Source organism: Meriones unguiculatus (genome assembly GCF_030254825.1).
Source record: "Meriones unguiculatus strain TT.TT164.6M chromosome 13 unlocalized genomic scaffold, Bangor_MerUng_6.1 Chr13_unordered_Scaffold_44, whole genome shotgun sequence".
Taxonomy (NCBI): Eukaryota; Metazoa; Chordata; class Mammalia; order Rodentia; family Muridae; genus Meriones; species Meriones unguiculatus.
Genome location: NW_026843651.1, coordinates 3,586,015 through 3,607,319, shown reverse-complemented (window position 1 = coordinate 3,607,319; position 21,305 = coordinate 3,586,015). Strand labels below are relative to the sequence as shown.

Here is a 21,305-nt window from a genome sequence, read left to right as displayed (position 1 = left end):
ATTCCTCTTTTTGTCATCTGAGTAGGCCAGAAGAAGTCACAGAATCCTGTGGAGGTGGACCAGCTGCTTTGAGCCACCCTAAGTGGATACTGTGAATTAAACTTAGATTTATTTTTGGAATAGCAGGAAGTGTTTCATTCACTGAGTCATTTAGCTCATTTTTGCCCTCTCAGGTTTTTTATTATTATTATTTTTAATAGATATAAGTAAATTTGGGTAAACTGGGGAGGTAGCTCAATGATAGCAAGTGTGCCAAGCATATATGAGACCAAAGATTTCATCCTCAATACTGAAAAAAAGCTTGTTTTGTTTTGCTTTTCATTTTCAGACATGACCTCATTTAGCTGAGGATGGTCATAAACTCACTAGCCAAGGATATGCTTGAACTTCTGATTCTCCCACATGTACCTCCTAAGTGCTTTAATTACAGGCAATGCCACCATGTCAAATTTTATGTGGTGTTGGGCTCGAACCCACAGCTTCATGCATGCTAGGCAAGCACTATACCAGCTGAACCACATCCTCAGCCCATTTTTTTTCTGTGAAGTTACAGGAAAAAAAAAGCTCATTGCATTTTCTAAAAATATTTCTTTAATTCTTAATATTCTTGGCACTCTTCCACCAGTGGGAAAGATTTTTCACTCCCCTTCAGGTTGAATAATGGGCTGTGCCATTATCCACTTTGATTCCAAGAGAAAGAGGGAAAATGCCTACTGAGTGCTGGGAGACTGAGGATAGGCTAAGGGAGGACAGAGCAAAATGATACTGGAATATGAAACTGCAGATCTGGAAAAGGTGTTGCCCTGAAATGGGAGCCTGGTCCAGAAATAACTAAACCTTTTTCTTTCAGTACACTCTAATGCTAAAGGAGATGCTCATGTCACTCAAGACTCTTGGTTGGGTTTCCTTAGGTATCTGGATGGACATTTGACTAGATTATTGGGCTTATGTTCTAGGAATTTTTGCGTTATTCTTTCACAAATATTGTGCACAATCTACATTGTTTTTGCTGTAAAGTAAGTGCAGAAGTTATATTTTGTCTCTGTGTGTAAAATGTCTTCATAATCCTGAGAAATCTCAAAGTTTTTTTTTTTCACATGGTAAATTCAGTTAGCAGCATGCCATCATAAAATGACTGGTTGTCACCATCCAAAGAAAATGCATGGGCTGGACCTAGGCACCCTACATACATCTAGCTGATGGGCAGCTTTTCTTCATATCAGTCATGTAACATTTGAAATGGGGGCTATCTGTGACATGGACACATTTGTCTATTTATGAATCACTTTACCCTTGTTGGGCTGCCTTCGCTGGCCTCACTGGAGGAAGATGCACTTAGTTTGTATGCAACTTGATGTGCTGAGAAGAGTTGGTATGAGGAGCCTCCCCTTTCATGAGAAGAGGAGGAGGAGTAGGGGAAGAGGATGGGAGGATGATACCAGGAGGAGAGGAGGTATGGAGCTGCAAGGAGTATATAAAGTGACAAAATAAACTAATGAGAAAATGGCAGGTTTCTATGTAAATGAGAGATTATGTTGACTGAAGGTTTCTATTGAAGGCTCTTCAATTGAGTATGACAATATCTCTGAGCAAGTTGCCCTGGGCTAGAAAAGAGCTAGCTGAGCATGGAATGATGAAGATACAAGAGCACAAGGCAGTAAACAATATTTGCCATGGTTTTTGCCTTAGTTTTCTTGAAACTTTAGTTTCTATCCTAGGCTTCCACAATGATGTACTTTGGTCTGACAGGACTAAACAAGTAAACCCATTCATGACCTGAGATGTTTTTGTTTAGAGTATTCAATCACAGCAGCGCAGTAGCAGGTTAGGAAAAAGAAAATGTATGCCGAAAGTGTCTTTGCTCCTGGACAGACCTGAGAATGTTCTCTTTTTAGAGGATTGTGGAATATATCAGATCTTGAGATGGCAAAAGTCCAGAGCTTACTTGGCTCTTCCTTTAGGACCTGGAAGTTCAGAATGTTGAGTGTAGTGTATACAGAGGAAGTGGATAGCCTAGGATTTCTGAGGAAAATTGACTCCATAAAAATTTAAGCTATAGGTCATTTGAGTGGTAATTTGGCCCCAAATCTTTCTTAGTCTGCTCATGTTCTAAGAAATTAAGTAAGGTAGAACTGAAAAATGCGAAATGATTTCCTAGATGGTGATGTTTGCTTTCAAAGCTGACTTGGATGTTAGCCAACGCTACATTTGAAATCTTGATTCTCTTGTGAGAGCCTTCGGAGTATGAGTCCAAGGATGGAAGATGTACCCACAATATGTTCTGTGTTGTCAACATATTTTACCAATGTTAATATTAAAATGCTTAATAGAATATATGTATATATGTTTATACGTATTGTTTGAAGTTACATGCATCTTCATGTTGCCGTTTGTTACTATAAGGGACATCATGCTGAAGTTCTGCCTTCTAAGAGAATTATCTAGATTACTAGATAATGTAACAACAGTGAGATTTGTTTTAAAAAAAGCATGTTATATGTGTGTAATGTAACTATGAGTTCTTAGTCCATGACAGATATGTGAAGACATGATGAGAATTTTTGGGATTTATTGTGATCATTCCTACATGATGGTCAAGATCATGTTGCCAGTTTGCACTCTGGATTTTTTAGACAGTGTATTTTTTATTTTTATTCTCTTTTATTTATTACAATTTGTTCTTTTGTATCCCAGCTGCAGCCCCCTTCCTTATGCCTTCCCAATCCCACTGTTCCTCTCTCTGAGTCTATTAAATTAATATATATTGTTTTTTGACTTTACAACCCAATGTGATCCCTCCTTCCTGTGCTCTCAGTCCACCCTCAAACTTCTCCCTCTCTTCCCAGAGAAGGGATGCCCTCCTCTCCCTGTATCAACCCCTTGCAACACATTAAGTCACATCAGGACTGATAGATCCTCATCCACTGAGGCCAGGCAAGGCAGCCCTGACAAGGGGAGGCAGTAGAGTTCACATTACTCCACTTCGCACTCCACCCACATGGACCAAGCTGCTCACCATACAGATAAGTTCAGTGGGCCTAGGTCCACACTATGCACAACATACAGTTGATGTCTCATTTTCTGTACTCCTGCTGGGTCTGGGTTACTTGTCTCTGTTGGTCTTGTGGCTTTCTATCCCCTCCAGGTTCATCAATCTTTACCCTAGTACTTCCACAAGACCCCCCGAGATCCACCCCATGCTTAGTTATAAATTCCAGCTTCTGTCTCCATTGGCTGCTGCGTGGAGCCTCTGAGATAACAGACACGTTTAGGCACTTCTACAAGCTTAGCAAAGCAAAATCTACAGTTTCATTGGCTGGTTCTCTAGTGTAAGGTAGATCTCAGGCTCGCCCAATTATTGGTTGGACTTTCCCTCAATCCTTGTTTCCTCATTATCATCCCTAAACTCCTTGTAAGCAGGGTAATTTTTGGATCAGGAGTTTTGTGGTCCAGTTGTTGTTTCTTCTCTTCCCTAGTCCTGACTGTCTAGGAGGTGGTCACTTCTTTTTCTATGTCTCTTTTTCCCTGCCCCTCTGTTAGAAGTCTCAGCTGGAGTGACACCCAGTCACACCCAGGTCCTCTCAGGAACCTTCCCTATCAAATGACTCGAAAGAGAAACCTCCTCAGTCTCCTTTCTTTTTCTCAACCCTCTCACCTCCTACTACAATTCTCCCCACATCTGATACCCACATTTTTCCCCTCCCTATTCCAACTTCTGCCCAGTTCCCTCTTTTCATCCACTTCTGCTGTCTGTTCTGTTTTCTATTCTGAGTGACATTCTGGCAACCTCCCATGGACTCTTCTTGTTACTTCGCTTCTGTGGGTATGTGGATTGTAGTATGCATATCCTATACTATAGGTCTATTATCTTCTTATTAGCAATGTGTTTCTTTCTGTGTCTTGGTTACCTCTCTCAGAATGATCTTTTCTAGTTCGATCCATTTGCCTGCAATTTCCATGATTTCTTATTTTTAATAACTGAGGAGTATTCCATTGTGTAAATGTACTAGAAGTTCTTTATCCATTCTTCACTTTCTGGCTGTTATGAATAAAACAGCTATGAAAATAGTAGAACAAATGGAACGTCTTTTGGATGTATTCCCTGGAGTGGTATGGATGGGTATTGCGGTAGAATTATTCCCAATTTTCTTGAATGCACCAGTTTGATTACCAGGGAAGTTGTACAAGTTTACACTCCCATTAGCTCTGAAGGAAAGTTCTCTTTTCTCCACATCCTCACCAGAATGTGTTGTCACTTTAGTTTTTTTTATTTTAGCCATTTGAGTGGTGTAAGATACTTTCTTTTTTCCATTGTATGATTTTGGCTTCTTTGTTGAAAGTAAAGTTCCAGTAGGAGTGTGGGTTTATTTCTGTGTGCTTATTCCAACTGTACAGGATTCTACTGCTATCAAGGGTGTTTTATTTTTTCATTTGAAGTTAATGTTTGCTCTTTCAAGGTCTGTAAAGAATTGTGTTGGAATGTTGTTGGGAAATGGATTGAACCCATAGACTGCATTTTTTAAGAATGCTGTTTTAGAGAAGGGGGATAAAGGGAGGGTTTTGTAAAGGAAGGAGGAAGTGTGCTACAGGGGGGATACAAAATGAATAAAGTATAATTAATATTTTTTTTAAAAAGAATGCTGTTTTACTATGTTAATCCTATATATCTATGAGTTTGGGAGATCTTTCTATCTTCTGATATTTTTTTTCGTTTCTTTCTTTAAAGACTTCAAATTCTAGTCATAGAGGTCTTTCACTTCATGTTGTTTGTGGCTACTGTTCAGGGTGTTGTTTCCCAAATTTCATTCCCAACCCATTTTTCATTTGTATACAGGACTAATGAAATTTTTAGTTAATTGTGTTCCCAACCACTTTGTAGAAAGTGTATATCCACTGTAGGAATTCTCTGGTAGAATTTCTTGGGTTACCGAGGTATACTAGTAAATCATCTGTGAATAATGATACTTTGAATTTTTCCTTTCCAATTTGTATTTCCTTGATAACCTTTAATTGTCTTATTGCTTTACTAGGACTTAAGGGGTATAGTGAAGAGATATGGAGAGGGGAGGCATCCTTGTCCTGTACCTTATATGAGTGGAATTTCTTTAAGTTTCTCTCCAAATAATTTGATGTTAGCCCTCACCTTGCTTTTTACTGCCTTTATTATATTAAGTATGTGCCTGATTCCTTATATGCCTGATTTCTCCAAGTCTTTTAACATGAAAGGGTGTTATATTTTGTCAAAGGCTTTATCTCATCTAATGAGATGATCATGTGATCTTGATCTTTCAGTTTGTTTATATGGTGGATTACATTGATGTATTTTCATATGTTGAACCATTCCTGTATCCCTGACATTAAGCCAATTTGTTCATCGTGTATATCTTTGATGTGTTCTTGGATTTGTTTTGCGAGTATTTTATTGAATATATTTGTGATACAGACAGCTATTAGCTGTCCTATGGGTGTGGGAATTTAATCCAGGTCCTCTGGAAGAACAGTGTTCTTAACCACTGAGCCATACCTCCATTCCCCGTGTTGCCTATTGATGATCAACATTTAAATTGCTAATATTTTCATCTCTCCTTTTGTAATTGTTCAAGCATACATTTCATTTTTAAAAAGATCATATTAATATTACAGTTTGAAATGAGGCACTTCTGGTTTCTAGACATGTATGCAGAACTGGAGTGAATGTGTAACTCTTTGTAGAAACTTGAGAAAGATCTTTAAGTTTTTTATCTTGTTTCTTTGATTAATTTTTGTGTATTATTCAGGATCTGATTATGTACCCCTGAGTGTCCTGGAACTTATTGCATAGAGCAGGCTACCATCCAGCTCTATGAGATACACCAGCCTCTGTTTCCTGAGTGATTTTGGAATTAAAGTCACCAGATAATACACCCAGCCTGCCCATTCTTATAAGAGTCAGGAATTGTTTATACTATTTCTCTCATCTGGGCTCAGTACTGTTGATCTGTTTACTCTCTCTCTCTTTATCTGTTGATTGACATTTCTCTTGCAAGTCTGTATCCTAGTTAAAGGATGAGAGAGATGAACTTCACTATTCAGTTTCCTCCTAAAAAGAGTTAGTTATTGCCTTAAAACTTGTGTGTCACAAAATAAGTAGAAGAAAAACCAGAATACTTTGAAAATATTGTAAATGAAGGATACATTTCCAGTATTCTAAGCATCATGCTTTCTTTTATACATGTGTGTGGTTATTTTAGACTGCATTGACCTGCAATGATGTGCATATGAACTTCACTCAAGAAGAGTGGGCTTTGCTGGATCCTTCCCAGAGGAATCTCTACAAAGATGTAATGCTGGAGACCTACTGGAACCTTACTGCTATAGGTAGGACAGTGAATTTTCTTTACTTTTTAAAATGTGGGGAAAAATCTTTATTCATTATTGATGTGTTTCTGTAATTTCTCTTGAAGATATGGAAGAATGAGGTGAATGGTGACCATAGATCACGATTTTAATTTTGTCATATTTCCAATAATAAAGCATACCTTTTTTGTTACTATGTTTTAGGCTACAGTTGGGAAGGTCATAATATGGAAGAGTATTGTCAACCTTATAGAAGACATGCAAGGTAATTTTCATGTGTAAGCTTATATGAATATGGTTCTGAGAAAGTTTTAATATGTTCTGGAAGTTGGAAAGAGAATGGACAGTGTAAATGAACTGCTTTAAGTGTATTTATTGATGATGACTAACTTGTTAATAAACCATGTACCTCCATGTTAGGTATTTGATGTGTTTTTGCAGGGCATCCTCTAAGAAAGAATGCAAAGAAAACATACCTTACACAAGGTCAATTTTTAACTCATAGCCTCATTACTGTAATAAGGTAGAACTGCACTTTGTTTAGTCTCCTACAACTCAGATATTGCCAAATGTATTCAAAGTAAAGAGTGATGAAAGTATATCCAAAACATTATACTAATCAAGTAGTCCATAGTAAAACTAGGTTACTAATATACTTGTAGTAATGTTGCTAAGTTTGTGGAAAAACCATAATCTCTATAGCACATGTCTGTGATGAAAAAAATCAAATGTCTGAATGCATCATGAAACCATGTCATTTATTATTCTTTTAATAGTTATATATCACAATGAGTACAAGTCATGTTAGTATATGTATATTGAAATAAACAATGTACCATCCATAACAACTAAAAGGTATAGTAGTCCCCATTTTGAGTAGATTTTTAAAAATTGATACCTGTTATGGATTATATGCCCTAATTAGAGCTGTGAGCACTACAAATAATGACACAGAGGCTTTTTAATATTTTAAAGCTTAAGCAATTTTCCTGGGCATATTCTGAACCATTTTTTCCCTAACACAAATAAACCTAGCACGGTGTCCTGATGCATGGCCAGCTCTACTTCTCTGTTCATATTCACGTCCTTCTGTTAACATCACTGGCCTGTGGTAAATCGCCTGTCATTTGCTTTCTTCCCAGCAACCCTCTCTCACTCAGAAGTTCTGCACTCCATTTTGTGCCCTGCTATCAGTTGTTAGCTCTTTATTATTCCCAATAGATAAGTGATGAAAGACAAATGTTTACAAAATATAGGACAGGTGATGGGCCACAGAACTAACAATACTATGATCTCATTAGCATGTATCTCTCTGCTGACTTAGCAGTCGGCATTCACACACTTTCACAAAGTATGCACCAACATCAATGAACTTGTTATTCATCTTCATTAGGAATTCTCACAAAATCACACTACAGAAAATATAAGTTTTAGGAATATACAAATTACTCTGCGTGTTAGTTTTCTTTGCATATTTAGTATGGCGCACAGTATAGGGAAATTTATGAATCCTGTCAGTGTGTTAAAGGTCTGAGGTCTTGCAGTTTTCTACAAATCTGTGGTGAAACATTATATAGAAGAAAGTATAATATAAATGTGAGACAGGTAACAAATATTTTTACCACCACAGGTATTTTGAAATATGCAAAACAACCCCCTAGATAAGATCACCATGAATGTAAAAATAATGATGAAAACTCAAGATGTAATTATTCTTTACCTTCACACCGAATTGAAAAATTAAGTCACATAGACAATAACATTCTTTAGTGTAATGAATGTGGTAAAGCTTTCATATGTGCTGATTATCTTTGCAGGTATGAAAACAGTAATAGTGGAGACAAACCCCCTGAAGATACTCAATATGACGAAGTCTTTGCACATCACAGGTGTCCCTACACATATAAAAGTGTGCATACTGGTGAGGATCACTATGAATGTAACGAACATGATAACTCCTTTGCAAATAACAGTCATGTCCTAAGACGTAAAAGGACACATATAGTAGAGAAAACTCATGAATGTAACCAACGTGGTAAAGCCTTTGCATGTAACAGTAGTCTCAAAGTACATAAAGGAATTCACACTGGAGAGAAAACATATGAATGTAACCAATGTGGAAAAGCGTTTGCATGTAACAGTGATTTCCTAAGACATAAAAGAACACACACTGGAGAGAAACCTTATGAATGTAATCAGTGTGGTAAATCCTTTGCATGTAACAGTAGTCTCCAAATACATAAAAGAACTCACACTGGAGAGAAACCTTATGAATGTAATCAGTGTGGTAAAGCCTTTGCATGTAACAGTAATCTCCTAATACATAAGAGAATTCACACTGGAGAGAAACCTTATGAATGTAACCAATGTGGTAAAGCCTTTGCATGTAACAGTGATCTCCTAATACATAAAAGAACTCACACTGGAGAGAAACCTTATGAATGTAACCAATGTGGTAAAGCCTTTGCACAGAGAAGTACTCTTCTAATACATAAAAGAACTCACACTGGAGAGAAACCTTATGAATGTAACCATTGTGGTAAATCCTTTGCATGTAACAGTAGTCTCCAAATACATAAAAGAACTCACACTGGAGAGAAACCTTATGAATGTAATCAGTGTGGTAAAGCTTTTGCACGTAACAGCATTCTCCAAATACATAAAAGAACTCACACTGGAGAGAAACCTTATGAATGTAATCAGTGTGGTAAAGCCTTTTCCTGTAACAGTACTCTCCTGCTACATAAAAGAACTCACACTGGAGAGAAACCTTATGAATGTAACCATTGTGGTAAAGCATTTACACATAAGGGTAATCTACTAAAACATAAGAGAATGCACACTGGAGAGAAACCTTATGAATGCAACCAGTGTGGTAAAGCCTTTGCACAGAACAGTCATCTGGTAGCACATGAAAGAACTCACACTGGAGAGAAATCTTTTGAATGTACCCAATGTGATAAAGTCTATGCATTTCCCGAATTGTCTCTAAAGACAAAATGAACACATCCTGGAGAACAACCTTATGAATATAAGCAGTGTGGATTCACCTTTGTACAACACAGTCATTTCTTAATACATAAAAATCCATGTTGCAGAAAATCCTTATGAATATTGTCAATGTCCTAAAGTCTTTTCATGTAAGAGTCATCTTGAACAAGAACACTTTCTGGAGTGAAACCTTATGAATGTAACCAATGTGTCAAAACCTTTGTATGCCATAATAATCTGCATGCACATAGAAGAATGCACACTGGAAACTTTATGAATGTAACCAATGTGATAAAGTATTTTGACAGGATAGTAATTTCCTATAACATGAAGACATACTGGAGAGAAACCTTATGAATGTAACCAATGTGGAAAAATTTGCTCCTCACAATCATACTCAAAGTCATGGAAGCATTCATATTGGACAGAAAGACTATGAATGTATTTAAGGTGGTTAAGCTGTTCCACATTTGTATAACCATCATCATGAAAAAATTAGAACTGGAGAGAAACTTTATAAATGTTTCAAAATGTGAGCCCTTTGCATATGTCTATTGTCTTCATCATAAAAGTTTCATACTGGAGAGAAATTCTGAGTACATAAGCAACATGGTAAGGCCTTTGTGTTTTTCGATCCACAGAATCCAATACAACTCAAACACATGTTCAAAGCAAATGACAAAAATTTATTGTCACCCAGTCACTACTGGTTGGTTAGTGGTACATAACATTCTTGGGAACTGAACTGTGATACCTATCCACCCACTAAGCCAGAAAGTTACAGAGGTTCTGAGTTAAAAATCATAAACATCTCTGACATTTTACAAGTAAGTTATTTCCATCAGTCATGGTTAAGGATATGGGATTTGTTTATGGCATTGAGGAATTCACCTGATGCAAAAGTGTAGATTTTACAGTCCAAACAGTCATATCCATTTGTTCTTTTGTGGTTAGGAAAAAGGTGTTATGTTTTAGGTAAGAGAAAATGTGGTTTGGGACAGTCACTATGTTTGGCGAAGTGAATATATGGTATGGAACAGTCGTGTTTTGGGAAACAAAAGATGAATGATGAAAGCTTGTCAGCTATTGGGAAGTCTGCAGCTTTCCTAGGAATGATGAACTTAAATTTGGGTTCACCCTATATTTCATTGGGAACTGTTATCTAAAAAGCAATACATAGAGAAAAATTTTTTAGCATATTCACACCTATAAATTACTTTTGCATGTTTTGCATGTCAAAGTCAACTTCAAGTCTATAAAAGAGTAGATAGTAGCGAGAAACCTTGCACATGTAATCAATGTGATAAAGCCTTTTCTTAATGCAGTTATTTCCACGTACTTAGAAGAACACATACCTCAGTGAGACCCTGTGAATATGCAATGTGGTAAACCCTTTTCATGGATTTGTCTTTGAAATCATGAGAAAAAGTCATGCTAAAAAGAAACCCCATGAATGTAGTCAGTACAGTAAACTTTTGTACTTCGTATTACCATTATAGAAGAGTAAAGGCTTTAGTGTGTGAGCAAGCTCTTAAAGCCTTTGCATATCACAGGAGTCATTGAGAACCTGAAAGAATTCATTCTCAAGAAAACCTAACAGGATAAAAGATTTGTTGAGGTCTTTAACAAGTCAACTTGCATTCAGTTACAGGAGATTTGGGAGGAAAATTGTAACAAGTGTCAACAATGTATTCATGCATTATGACATCCATCTTAATTTTGTTTCCAATTAAAAGCTGATATGGACAAAAGGCCTAGGAATTTAAACCACTAGGTAAACCTTTTAGATTTTAAAATTCTCTTCAGTTATCTGAAGTAAATCGTCCAGTTATAAATTTTACATGTGTGTATTATTGCCCTTTCTGTGACAAAACACAATGTCAAAGGCAACCTCCAAATGTCTTTAATTTGCCTTAAGGTTCCGGAGGGATATGGGATCACTATGAAATGGGCATCACAAGTATCATATATGGCAGATAAAGTAGGAAGCTTGGAGTTCACATCCTCAACCTGCTGCATGAAGCAGAGTGTGAACTACAGATGAATACAGTTGAATACTATCATGCCCTTCCCAAGTAAGATACAGCCTCCAAGAGTGCTGTATTTCCTAAACATTCACAAATGATACCACCAACTTAGAAGGATTCATTTCTCTCACTTCACCCTACACATTTGATTTCACTTACATGAAGGAATTTTTGACGAAGAAAAATTCTGTGGATAAGACTGTAGTTGCCTCAACCTCTGAGTTACAGGAATGCATGTTTACACGAGTAAAACATTCTTGAGTAAACATATATTTGGTTAATTTATTTTAATTTCCATCGTTATCTCAGTGTGTCTTTGTGTGTTTATATGCCTGTCCATTTTGGTTTCCATTTGATCTTCTTGTAACAGGAATTACAGAAAGTTGTCAAAAACCTGACCTAGGTCCTGGGAATGAACTTGTCTTAACTTCACATCTATGTCTCTAGTACTGTAACTATGTTAAATCTTTATATATCATCTTGATGTCAAGAAGTAGAAAAGAATTCCTAGAAGAGAGCAAACCTATTTTTATATAAGATGTGATGACTTTGGACATAATAAATATATTCTATTTCAAGAAAAGAAACTCCTTTAAATGTTTTTCTCATAGTCTTGGAGGAAGTAAATGATTTACAATATTCACTTAAATTTAATGGAAGAGATCACCAGCTGTGGTTGTGGTCATTATTTTGAAACACTGGAGTAAGTATTGAAGTATGCTGTATGTGCAGCAAATCTACTCACAGAAGTTTATTAGGTTGTTCTGATATTCTTTCTGTGGTGGCTTTCATGTTCTAATGCATTTCCGCTTGGTGAAAGTTATTTTTCTGCTGCAATGTATAGAATGGGATCTCCATCATCTATGTGGCCCATTGCTTATTTATATCAGGCAGTCTGTGGTCATAGTTTTCAAGGAAGGGTCTCTGAGAAAGCGTGGTACTTTTTCTATGTTTTTACAAATTCCATTAAGACGTTTGTTTTCAGTCTTGCTTGGTTGTCAGTAATTAGTTAGTATTAAGATGCTCAATAGTAAGTGTTTATATATGTATATATTGTTTGAAGTTCCATGCTTCTTCATGTTCACATATTTACTATATGTCACATCATCTTGGAGAACTGACTTCTAAGAGAATTATCTTGAGGTGTTAGATAATGTAAAAGCAATGAGATGTATTTCAAAAAAGCATGTTGTGTGTGTGTAATGTAAATATGGGATCTTAGGCCATGGCAGATATATGAAGGGTGTGTGACACTTTGTGGGGTTTGTCATTGTTATATGTTGTTCAAGGTTATGTTGCCAGTTTTACATACCACAGTCATTCCCCCACCGAGTTCATTGATACTCAAATAAACTTAGTTGAAACAGTACATCAGTATAATATTGTCTTCTATTCAGATTATAAACAAATTGTCATCTGAGGATGGAGGAAAAATGATGTGATTTGAATAATAAATGCTATTAGCAAATGAAAATAATTTACTGTTTTGTGTTTTGAAATGGGTTAGTTCATTCTTAGGAGTAAAGACTTGTTCATAACACTTTCTCAGAACTACAAGTGAATGTCAGAGAATTGTCTCAGTGGGTAAAGTTGGTTGTTGCTAACCTTGATTTGAGCTCAAACTTTGAGTAGCCTATATCACTCCTACAAATGTTTTTAACATTTGTAAAATTGTGCTGTTGTATATGCAAACTCACACACTAGCACATACACAAATATTTTTTCAACCTAAATAAAGGCCATTGTGGTCACTGGCCAAAAGACTCTTTGAGTTCCATGCTGAGAACTCACATATGGGATGCAGATAATAAATAGCAACAAGTTGTCCTCTCACTGGCACATATACACACACCATAGCATAGGTATGTACACAGAAACACACTCAAACAAGTTTAAATGGATAATATTAACAAAGCAAAGAACCCACTTATTGATGACAAATGATTTTCAGGTGTAAATAATTGTAGCATTTGAAGATTTACTACTGTTCATTAAAAGAAAAATGTTTCCTTTGTACATCTTATTTTATCATTTCGTTCCTTGATTGAAGGATAGGTCATTTTAAAAACATGTCTCCATTTGGATCAGAAGTGCATCCCTGTCAGCCTAGACCTGGGAGTCTATGGTAGGCTAATTCCTCTGAGATTATGGTCAGCTTGGTCCACAGAGTGAGTTGTCTGCTTGTTTGTTTGTTTTACAGACAGAATTTCCTTGTGTAACCTTGGCTGTCCTGTTCTCAATTTGTAGACCGGGTTGGCCACAAATTTGGGCTTCATCCATCCTGAGTGCTGTTATTCTAGGTGTGTGCCACCATGCCCAAATCCACAGATTAAGTTCTAAAGCATCCATTGTTATGTGGAAGTATTATGTATCAAAACGATTCCAAAAATATACAGTATATTGCATTTTCCCCTCAAGGATACTGGCCCCAGTGCTGACAGATGTATATTTGAATTGAAGTTTTGTGAATTGGTGCTCTCTGTCCTTTGTATAAGTGGGAAATGTAGCATTAAAACATCAACCTGATAGATCAGAAATCATGATTACTAGAAGGCATTGCCTACTGAGCAATCTACTTTAGTAGAGTCATTTACTTAATTTTCAGGTAGGAAATTGTGGTCCAAAATAAAAGTTCCAAAGGCATTTCTGTCCATCATTCTTTGAAATTACATATATTTCAGCATGACTTTGTGCAAAGAGTGCCCTTAAAGCTCTGATTTTACATTGTGATTACATTCAGAGTAGGATTTAATTTAGCATAGATATTATTTAGCATGGCTCAGAGTAGGTGAACCCACATTTGGCCATATCCATATTCCCTAAGTGAAATCACAGTGCTTGCTTTGTTGAAGAAAACCATTGCTTTGGAAAGGCCTCACATGCTCTTATTGCCTGCCCCAGCAAAAACCTCTTTCTTGGTTTTTCTGCATTGCCTAGTGTGATGGCTAGTCTAGGCAGTCATTTTGACTATATCTGGACATATGGCAAACACAAAGAGTTGGGTACTGTGGGGAATTTTTCATACTCATAGCTTTTAAAGTGGAAAAAAACCCTTCTTTAATCTCATCCACAGCTAGTGTCTAGTCTGATTATATTCTATCTATGTAAAGGACATTGAAAGTATTAGCTTTTTCTCTTTTTCTGCTTGCCCTACCTCTGGCTACCAAGTTCATTTTTTTTTACTCTCATTAGAGCCTACTCCTTTGAATTCTGTTATACACTGAAGACCATCTGAGATATTCAGCTACCTGCACTGAATAACTATTTGCTTCTTCAGCTTTCGATTGGTAGTCAGCCATTGTTTGGACTAGTTGGACCACAGCTTGTGAGATATTCGAACGAATAAACTTTCTATATACATAGAGATTTATTCTATGAGTTCTGTTCATCTATGGAACCTTATATATCAATGTTTCTTTTTCCCTTCCTCACTGAGGAAGATGTGCAGGCTAACAATAATGCACTTCAGTGTTTATCATCACTTTCTTGCTCTTCTGTTAGGTTTGTCTCATGCCTAACATTTAAAAAGTAGCTGCAGTTTACCTGAACACAACATAAAGAAAAAAACTCAAACCCTTGTTTCCTAAACTCTCTTTCTGTAATTGTGGGACAGACTGATAACTCCACTTCAATTTCATTATACTAGTTATCCACCTTGATTCCAGTAAGAAGAAGGGGAAGTATTCATTGGTGCTATTACTTGCTGAGTTTGGTATCACTACAAACAAAGCGAAGGAGCAGGCAGCTGAACAGAGCAAGCTGAAGTGGTTAGTCCTCCCTAGACTGGATGGGAAGACAGACAGGAAGGCAGGAGGACAAGGACAAATGCTGCTGTGAATCTCTGCATACCTGGAAAAGTTTTGTCCTTAGATAGGAAACCTGAACCAGGAACCAATATGCTATGTACCTTAAGGAAATTCTAACCCTAACAGAGATGTTGATATCACTCAAGATTAAATGGCCAATCAGGGCCTCCATGCAGAAGAAAAGGCAGGTCCTTCTAGATGCAGCACTCTAGGTTCTGCTCTGTTTCTGAGCAAGCTTGAAGGCCCCAGTGTTCTGAGATTTGAGAGTGGACATTGGATCTTTTGAGGAAAGCTCAAGGAAGTTCTGAAGGCCCATAATGGTGATTGGAGTGTCATTGTTCACAAATGGGAGGTGCAGGATGATGAGCATCACTAAGTAAAGTGCTGGGTCCTCCCTGGGCTGGATGGGAAGACAGGAAGGCTTTGAGATAAGGCACCAAGTGTTATTGAATTACAAATCTCTGCATACCTAGAAAAGTTTTGTCCATGTATAGGAGACCTGAATCAGGAACCAACAGGCTAGGTACCTTCAGCACATTCTACCCCTAACAAAGGTGTTCATGTCACTCAAGACAAACTAGCCAACCAGGGCCTTCAGGTAGACTTACCTGTCAGGCCAGGAGGCAGGTTCTTCAGGGAGTTATGCTGGAGGTTTTGCTGTTGCTGATCAGGTTTGAATGATTCCATATGAAGTGCTCTGAGCACTGCTGCTAGGTGTTGTGAGGGAAGTTCAAGCAAATTCCAAAGTACCAACATGGTGAGTGGTGTGTCACTGCCCATAAATGGAAGGAGTAGGCCACTGAGCAGGGCTGATTGAAATGATGGGCCCTGCCTAGTGGGATAGGTGGAAAGATAGATGGAAGACAGGTACATGTGTTACTGAAATGCACATCTCTGCAGGTCTGGATAAGGCATGGGCCTGAATGGCTAACCTGGGACTGGGACTATTATACTGTGTACCTTCATCAGGCACTAATCCTAAGGGAAGGGCTCCTGTCACTCAAGACACTGGCCAATCAGTGTCTCCAGGGAGACTTGCCTGTCAAGCTAGAAGGCAGGTTTCATTTACTGTGCATTAATTTTAAATTGATGACTACTGTTTTTATTAATTGTTGTTACTGTTTGACTTTGATTAAAGGTGGGCTGCAGGGGTTCTCAGCTATGAGGTAGGAATATCAACACTGGACTTTGAATGTGTAATTGAATGTGGAAATGAATGTGCCTTTTAAGAGGAACAAGAAGAACTCCTGGAGATTGGAAAATTATACAGAAATAGAAATTTCTCAGATGAGGGCCCTGTTTGCCCCTAGCTGGAAAGGCCTCAGCTGTCTGAGTCATTTGATCTCTGATTCCCAAGTAGAAGACCTACTCGCTGCTAATGTTCTGAGGTCCAGCTGGGTTGTCCAAGTTAATAGGAGACTCTGTCAAGGCCTAGTAATCAGGAACATCAGTAGAAGATAGTATTCAAGTTCTTTCCTAGATTCTCCCCTGATGTAGCTATTGGACACTCTGAGGGAGGCTACAAACCATACAATGGTATGTGTGTGAAGTGTGTTTTCCCTGGGCCAGGATAAACAAGTCTGCTGAGCTATGTATAAGAGTCTACTGGGAATGACATGGACCTGGGTCAGACTGTGGTTCTATTGGTCTATTGGGTGACATGGGCAGAAGCCCTTGTCATCTGACCCTTCCCATGTGTGGTTTCCCAGGAACAGGGAAGCTCTTTAGCCCTGGCAGTGGAAAGGTATGGTTGTTATACTAGTACTGTCAGTGTGCACAAACAGTTATTGCTTCTGGTGTGCTATTGGATGACTGATTAGAAAACAAAAAGTCTTGTTCCTAGAAGTTCTGAACCTTGCCTTCTGCATCCAATTTTATGTGACAAACTCTATACATAGTTTTGAAACTAGTAGACGTGACATGATTAGGATCATGTTTCAGCAATACTTGATTAGAATCTTTATTGGCTTTCTAGTACCACCAGTTTCAATGGCACAATGCAGGGAAATTCAATTTAAGGATACTAAAGCAATTTCTGAGATGCAGAGGTTTCTCAGGTGTGGATGGTGTTAGGTAGGTTGGATATGGCAGATTCCACATCCTGTGACACAGTCCCTGTGGGAGGAAGTAGATGTTAAATAATTTTTCATCCTTGTTATGTATATGGGATTCAATAGTGCTGGATTTGCTTGAATACACAATTGGGGGTGAAGGGCTGCAGAGCCATAGCCCACCTTTTGATAAACATTATTTCCCACAGAGACTGCTTGAGTATGGGGCCTCTCTGTTTGGAAGAGAGATCAGTAGTAGCTGAAGGGTTAGAAATACAACAGTATTAAGGTATCACTTGCAGTTGTTTCTGTAGGAGCTGTGAAGTCTGTTTCATGTATTTTTTTGCACATAGAATGAAAACTTACAGGTCAAATTCACATTTTTCTTTCCATAGTTCCCTTAGATCATTTGGTTAGAACGTGAATATAATTTTAGGCATGCATTTTTGGCTGTATCTTACCATCCCCTCATTCTTTCAGAAATACTGTACATATTCTTGATTGTTGTAGCTTTGTGCTAAGTACAGAAGTCACATTGTCCCAATTTGTATACAGTTTCTTTGTAATCCTATTGAGAATTCGTAGGTTTTTTTTTTTAACATGACACATAGCTTTGGGATCATCTTTCCTCTTATACATTTGTAGAAATTTTCTTTGGATTGCATTGAACTTATGCTGCAAGTTGAATATAGCCAACAGTTTTTAATACATCATTTCAGTTGTGCTATTTACAGTAGTATAAAGGGGTGAAATACCATTTGTTTTTCAAAGGACACTAAGTGTGTAAATCTGAAAACTGATATGAAAGAATGTATAAAGCCATAAAAGGAGGAGAAGGCAGCAGCTCCTGAAGCCTCAGGTGGGGCTGCTCCTAACTGACTTATCCATTTGGAGCTAGTGAGTGAGCTCCAGAACCATCTCTGAATGAATAAACTAGTCATTCCCTTGATGCAGGGAGCTATACATGGTCTGGCATGGTGAGCCAGGGACCAAAGCCAGGTATCTGTCCACTCAGCATAAGTTCACAGTTTATTTGAGAAAAGTTGTTTTGGTTAGCTCAGAATTAAAGTCTGTGAACCCCTTGAGACAGGAGTCCATGGGACCCTCTCCTGCACACTACTGTAACTGTCATAATTCCATTTTGCCTCTGTAACTGTCACAAAGGGCATCTCCATCCCCTATGTAGGACCCATCCCAGATTATGCTGTTTAAGTGAAAACTCTAAACAAAAATTCACTAATATTTGAGCAGGAAAGCCCATCAATTCCTAAATTAACCCCCCCACACACACATAAATTATCCCTGAGTTGGAGATCCGACCAATCTCTGAACAACAAAAAACAAAAACAAACAAAAAAAAACAGGAAATCCTGAACTCCCCAAAGCTCAGAACTTGAAATCCTACCAATCCTCACTCTGAAAATCTCTGCCCTAGAAAGCTCTACCCCATAACAAATCTCCTATGAAGACTGTCTGCTCGCTTCTCTGCTGCCATCTCCAGGGAGAAGAGGCAGCCACTCCTGGATTTCTTCTTCCACTCGCTGGATCCTCCAATATAAATCCCTTTTTTTGAGGTTTACTGGATGCTCTGACTCTTAGTGGAAAGAGCCAAGAAGCACAGCAGAGAAGAGGCAAAGGATTAGAGCTGAAGATCCTGATGTACTTCCTCAGTTCAATTGGGGATACCCTTCCATGGAAGCTGTAGCACTTCATGCTGTAGAGACCTCCTCTCAGAGTTGTGTGGTTCTTGGGCTCTCATGTCTCAGGATTCCATTCTATGGGGACCCTGTCCCACCTCAGAGCTGTTTTTTCCTGTGTTCCCAAGTCCCAGGACAGCTTCCCATTTGAGCTGGCAGGCCAACAGTTTAGTTTTTGTCTAGAGGAATGGTCCATTGGTGAGAGTTGCCTGTCAGGCTAGGAGGCAGTTCTTCAGCTAGTTATGCTGGAGGTTCTGCTCTGTAGCTGATCATGCTTGAATGATTCGGTGTGAGGTGCTCTGAGCACTGCTTCTAGGTGTTGTGAGGGAAACTCAAGCAAGTTCCAAATCCCAAAATGATGAGTGGAGGGTCACTGCCCATAAATGGGCAGAACAGGCTGCTGATCAGAGCTAGCTGGAGTGGTGGGTCCCGCCTGAGGAAAGGTCGGAAGACAGATGGAAGACAGGCACAAGTGCTACTGAAATGCAAGTCTCTGCAGGTGTGGAAAAGGCACAGCCCTGGGCTGGAAATCTGGGCCTGGTAGTATTATGCTGTGTCCCTCAGCAAAGTCTCCCCCTAATAGAGGTGCTCATGTCACTCAAGACTCACTGGCCAATCAGGGAGTCTAGTCTAAAGAGAAGGCGGGTCCTTCTGGGTGCCCTGCTCTAGGTTCTGCTCTGTTTCTGAGCAAGCTTGAACATCTGCCTGTGATGAGATGTGAGAGCTGCTGCTGAATGTTGTGAGGGAAGCTCACTCAAGCCCCAAATTCCCAAAATGGTGAGTGGAAGGTCATTGCCCACAAATGGGAGTAGCAGGCTGCTGAGCACAGCTCGATAGAGTGGTGGGTCCTGAAGCTGGATGGAAATACAGATTTGTACACTGTTGGAGGACAGTCACAAGGGCTACTGAAATACAAATGTGTGCAGATCTTGAAAAGGCATGGCCCTGAACAGGAAGCCTGGTACTGGTAGTGTTATGCTTTTTCCCCTTCTGCACACTCTAACTCTAAGTGAGGGGCTCATGTCACTCAAGACACATTGGCCAATCAGGGCCTGCCTGGATAAGAGGAGGTGTGTTCTTCCAGGTACCAAGGTACAGTTGTTACTATTTAGGCAGCTTGCTTCTGGGTTGCCTAGCATCTCTGATGTCATCATGTGTCATCTGCCAGGTAGCCACATCTGACAGGCATTGTTAAGTTTCTCCTCAAAAGGATCAACCTGCCACTTTGTCTCTCTCTTGCCCTCTTGTCTCTTATCATCTCCGTTTTCTCTGTTGGGGCACACTACTCTCCTCTCCCTATTATGTCTTAATCTCTCCTTCTCACTCTTTCCATTTCCATCTAATAAACCTCTTTCATATAAAATCTGCTGTGTGCATCATCATTTCATTGGTCCTGACATCTGGGCTTTTTGTCAGGAAGGACTGTCCTGGTAGCACCCGGTCTAGTCATTAAAGGACCCCTTTAATCTCACCAAGAGGCCTGCAATATTTTTTCCTGTTCTATCTATCCCTAACCACAATTTAAAACCTACACTTTCTCTCAGCTGCCCTTACTGCACACGCCTGTACCTCTGCTCAAGGCTGCTCAGACTCAGCATCCTGTCAGATGCTCTGACCACCAAGCACCAGGGAGGAAGCTAACTCAGGATGCACCAAAACCAGTTTGAGGAAACTGCTCACACCATACGCTGAAACTGCCACTTCAGACGCAGACACAGCCTGCTTCTAAGCTATTGCTGTTAGGTAAGCAATTTCTGGGGACCCTGTGCACACAGAGATGGCTTTAAATTGCACTGCTGCCTCAGGCCCCATGGGAGAGATTTTAAATTTCCTGCTGAATGCCTGCCCTGAGAGGCTGTCTTGCAGAGGAGGGTTTTCAGTTGTGCAGACTTCCAATCAGCTGTGCCACATGCAGGCAGATTTTCAAACCAGGGCATTACAGCCTTCCCACCAGAAAGCACCTGGCCTCTCTGTGTTGCCACAGTTGCACACCACACATGCCAAGCTGCCATGTTGATTTTAAAATAGAGAAGCCACGCCATGTACTTGCTCCACCCTCATTCCTGCAAAACTCCATACAGCACATTATAAACACTGGCTCTCAATATTTCTGACCTCAAAGGTACTACTTCCAAGGTTTTAAAAATCTTTTCTTCCTGATTTCTGTACAGTATGCTCTTAATATATGAATATATTTAAATGCTATAAATTCTTATGTACTTATTTTTATAATTTTCTCTGTGTTTACATACATAAGATTCCCTTAATCACAACTAACTCTGTTTATTTTATCTCCTTTTAGACTAGGACAACAACAAGCCTCATTTTAAATTGGTATCTATTAAAATTCAGTTATGTTTTACAATATATATGATTCAGCCCTGGTTCAAAATAATT

General features: G+C 38.8%; 1 protein-coding gene across 1 annotated transcript in view; it reads left to right on the top strand.

Moving 5' to 3' along the window:
- The window catches only part of LOC132651270 (zinc finger protein 120-like), a 36,251-nt gene extending 23,526 nt beyond the window's left edge, over positions 1–12,725 (top strand). Inside the window, exons 4-6 of the mRNA XM_060376505.1 lie at positions 6,231–6,357; positions 6,541–6,601; positions 8,154–12,725. Of these exons, the coding sequence (XP_060232488.1) occupies positions 6,231–6,357; positions 6,541–6,601; positions 8,154–9,339 (1,374 nt within the window). The 3' untranslated portion in view covers positions 9,340–12,725. The remainder of the gene's footprint in view (positions 1–6,230; positions 6,358–6,540; positions 6,602–8,153) is intronic.
- The last annotated feature ends 8,580 nt before the right edge of the window (positions 12,726–21,305 follow it).